Below are 3,662 nucleotides of genomic sequence, written 5' to 3'. Positions count from 1 at the left end.
CACCATTCTTCCTGTCCTATTCCCCTCTCCACTCATCCTCTTCCCGCTCCTCTCCCCTCCCCCTCCTCCTCTCCCATTTCCCCCTCTCACATTCCCCTCTCCACTTTCCCTATCCCATTGCCCTCTCCACTTCCCCTTTCCACTCTTCCTCTAAAAAGCGGGCTAGACATACCGAAAGTCTCTCCTGCGCAACGCCGCGATGAGCACCAGCGCATGCGCGTCTCCTCCCCCTCTCTCTCCTCTCCTACGCTGCCCCCTCTCGCAAGCCTGTCGACCGCGTTCTCCGCTCGCCCTGTGAGAATTAACGGCCACGCTAGAGGGAAGACAAGACGCGCGTAGCGTTCCTCTTCGCGTTCCACGACGCGAGGTCGGTAGCATGCCCAAAGAACGCCAACGGAACGCGATCGTGCAAGTGCTCCGGTCCTCTTTAGCTGGAAATGGTGTAATTTTTTTTCTTGTCTTCATTACTCAAGTTATACGGATATCACAGTTTTATTATGACAGCATGTGAGCGGTCGACAGTGTCCCACGGCTGAAGGAAATACGACTGCGGGTGCCGACCATTCGGCGCCACCGACAGCCGGCGGCAGAAATATATTCACGCAGGCGCAGTGTAAGTGGTGGTATTTCGTGGTCCGCTATAGCGTCTGCTGACACGCGTGGAATCGTCGGTCGCGAAGCGCCCTGTTCATGGGCTGAAAGCGCACCACGCGCGGTGCTCACTGCACCTGCACGACAACGATAGCAGCCGTCGTCCGGCGGTGGCGGCGAGCGACCGCCGCGCGCTCCGGTGTTTCCTATAACAGTGGACCACTGTGTACACATGTGTGCATTTTTGCTATCAATTGGCTAAACGCGATCTACCATAGTCGACTGTAGCCATCACAGCATATTGTACAGGAAGGCATGCTTCATGAAAAGAGACAGTGCAACGCTGCAAAGAAGCTTTTGTCATCGTCACAGGCAGTTTTGGTGCAGTGGAACTTGAAGTGCAGAACACTGTATGGGCCCAAGCTGCCGTATGCTGTTATCGCTTGGCGCAACGCAGGCAAAACCACGCATAGCATAGCCATCTGTAGCATGTTGAGCACTCGCTCGCGCCAAGGAGATGTTTTCTTCCTCTTGTTCTTCGAGCGCCTTGAAGATGATAATAAGTGCGGAGCATTTCAGGGGCACGGGCTGTCGTATGCTGTCGTCGCTTGGAGTAACGCAGGTAAAAGCGCCTATAAAACAAAAAAGGAGGAAGCAGGCGAGAAATAGAAAAAAGATAAAGAAAGTAAACAAATAGGAAGGAAAATAGAAATAAATATAAATGAAGAGTGAAAGAAAGTACAAAAAAAATGGAAAAGAGAAAAAGAAAGAGAACACCGAAGAGAAACAAAGAAGGCTGCCCAGCTCTGCCCTTCCTCCAGGCTTGGCACCAATAGTGCACAGCTGCCATGTTTTTTTTAAGTACACCACCTTGCCGCAAAAACACCGAAATGACTAGCTCACGCATTGTTCGCTGTAAAAGGGGAAAATTAGTTTCAAAGGTGACATCAGACACGTTTGTTAAATGTTCCCGTTATACTAGCGCAATTGCTCGTTTAATTAATGTGTTAATAACATGCCATGCACACCATCGTCTGGCCATTTTTTCGTTTTCTGCAAGACTAAGCCCTTCCCAAATGGTCTCCAATTTACCATATCTTGTGCCAGATGACATCTTATTCCCTCGAGCTCTTTGGTTTCGACATCCCAGCTAACTCGGTGTCATCCTCGACAGGGTATCGCGAACTTGTTAGAGCACCACAGAATCACATCCTCACAAGTATAAGCGCGCGCAGGTTTCTCCATAAAGGAAGAAGTATTCAGAGTGGTTGAAGGATCACCGCAGGGACCTCCCCCCTCTTCCAAAACCCCTGACACCAAGGCCATTATTAACACTACCCAACGCAAACACACCGTATTACCCTTAACCCCGCCCTGCCCGTGTGTGCACGCCTATGGTGACATGGCAACTAAATACGCGAAAACGTATCTGCACAGCGTTCCATTTATTCGAGCCGTCGTGCAAGCTTACGCTTTTGTCTTTGTAGAATAGGAAATTTCCTAAGTGTCGCCAGCAGAAATTCACTGCGAGTAAATCAATGTGGCCGCAACAGCAATCACACGGAGAAGCGTACAGTTTTGCGTCTGTCACAACGAGATGCCCCCTCGGCGATTTCGAGAAGCCGAAAATGAACCTTCTCGCCGGAGTCTAGAAGGTGAGAGACGAGCTCTTTCGCGTGACGCGCGTCGTCCGGCGCCAGAAACGCGTACGCCGTTCCCGAGCCGTCGCAGTGCGAAGCGTAGTTCACCCGGCTCACGTAGGCGTCCGCGTTTGCCGGGCAATCGTAGTGAACGACGAAGCGCGCGTGGTCGACGTCGAGTTGCTGAGCTGCAAGGTCGGTCACCACCAGAATGCTCGAAGAGCCCGACTTCAACGCTTCCAGCGCCCGCCGTCGCTCGTCTCTCGTCTTCCCGCCGTGAATGCCGAGGACGGACCAGTTCCGGAGTTGTAACTCGAGCACGGTCTTATTCACTGCCAGCCTAGTCTCGACGAAGACGATGATCTTGTCCTCTTTCTTTCTTAGAATGTCATCTAACAAGGCAACGAGCCGCTCCAGTTTCTGTGCTTCCTCACAGACGATGACGGTATGCTCGACCCGCTGGTTCTCTACCAGCTTGCTTTGCCCGATGCTAACCTGGACGTAGTCCTTCAGCAAGCAATCAGCAAGGTCTGCAATCTCCCTCGAACCCGAGTTGGCGAATATGATCGTCTGACGATCTCGTTGGACGAGGGCCGCGACGGAGCGAAGCGTTTTCTCGAAGCCCATCGCCAGCATCCGGTTAGCTTCATTCAGTACCAGAAGCGTACAGCCGCTAACGTTCACCTTCCCGTCCTCCAAGAAAGAGAGCAGACGGCTAGGTGTTGCAATCCATACCCGTAACTCGTCTTCTTAAGCCTCTTCAGCTTCCTTTCCTTCCAATCACCCGAGCACAGGCATACGGAACGAACATCGGTGTACTTCTCCATGTCCGCAACCAGCGCTTGAATATTCTCCGCCACTTCTCGGGTGGGAACGAGTACGAGCACAACAGGACCGTTGCCAGTCCATGGGAGTGGCTAATGCATGGCGTGGACGACGGTTGGTAGAAGGTAGGCCTGCTCGTTGGCTGGAACTCGGCTGTGTACGATTGCGAGGAGGTCCCTGCCGTGGAGTGCCACGGGCCAGCACTGCGACTGCAAGGCGGTGAGAGGACCGTAGTCGAGCGCGTAGCAAGCTTCGGTGACGCATTCTGGGAAATTGGCTTCATAGTGTTCTTGATAGAAGAGTTTTTCGAAGGAGGGTGGTTGCTTCTCAGGCGCGGGCAAAACAGGCTGCAGTTGACTCTTGGGTTCTGGTGCCAGGACTCCAAACGTGTGCAACCATATGACGTGGAATGCATACATGCTGTCTCCCCGCGGTAAATAGTATTCGAACGCATTTATTTGTTCCAACAGGTCCGCCGCCTCCAAAGGCGTGAAGTCATAGTAGAGGTTGACGCCCAACATAACTGGCATACCGTTCAGTCCATTGACCCCATTGAGGCCGTTCATTCCGCTGATGCTAGAATGAATGCACGCCGGGCTGCTGCCA

At 52.7% G+C, this 3,662-nt stretch overlaps 1 protein-coding gene across 1 annotated transcript; it reads right to left on the bottom strand.

Annotated features, from left to right (window-relative positions):
- Window positions 1–2,147: 2,147 nt before the first annotated feature.
- Window positions 2,148–2,858, bottom strand: LOC119405823 (probable ATP-dependent RNA helicase DDX5). The gene has a single exon (XM_037672651.1). The coding sequence runs from the start codon at window positions 2,856–2,858 to the stop codon at window positions 2,148–2,150; it is 711 nt and encodes a 236-aa protein (XP_037528579.1).
- Between the last annotated feature and the right edge of the window lie 804 nt (window positions 2,859–3,662).

The sequence above is a fragment of the Rhipicephalus sanguineus genome, chromosome 9 (genome assembly GCF_013339695.2).
Source record: "Rhipicephalus sanguineus isolate Rsan-2018 chromosome 9, BIME_Rsan_1.4, whole genome shotgun sequence".
NCBI classification, from domain to species: Eukaryota; Metazoa; Arthropoda; class Arachnida; order Ixodida; family Ixodidae; genus Rhipicephalus; species Rhipicephalus sanguineus.
Note: the sequence above shows the minus strand (reverse complement) of the source record. Positions and strands in the feature narration are given on the sequence as shown.

What these genes read in the sequence shown, in the direction of transcription:
- LOC119405823 (XM_037672651.1), bottom strand. Translation starts at nt 2,858, where the DNA reads ATGGGCTTCGAGAAAACGCTTCGCTCCGTCGCGGCCCTCGTCCAACGA.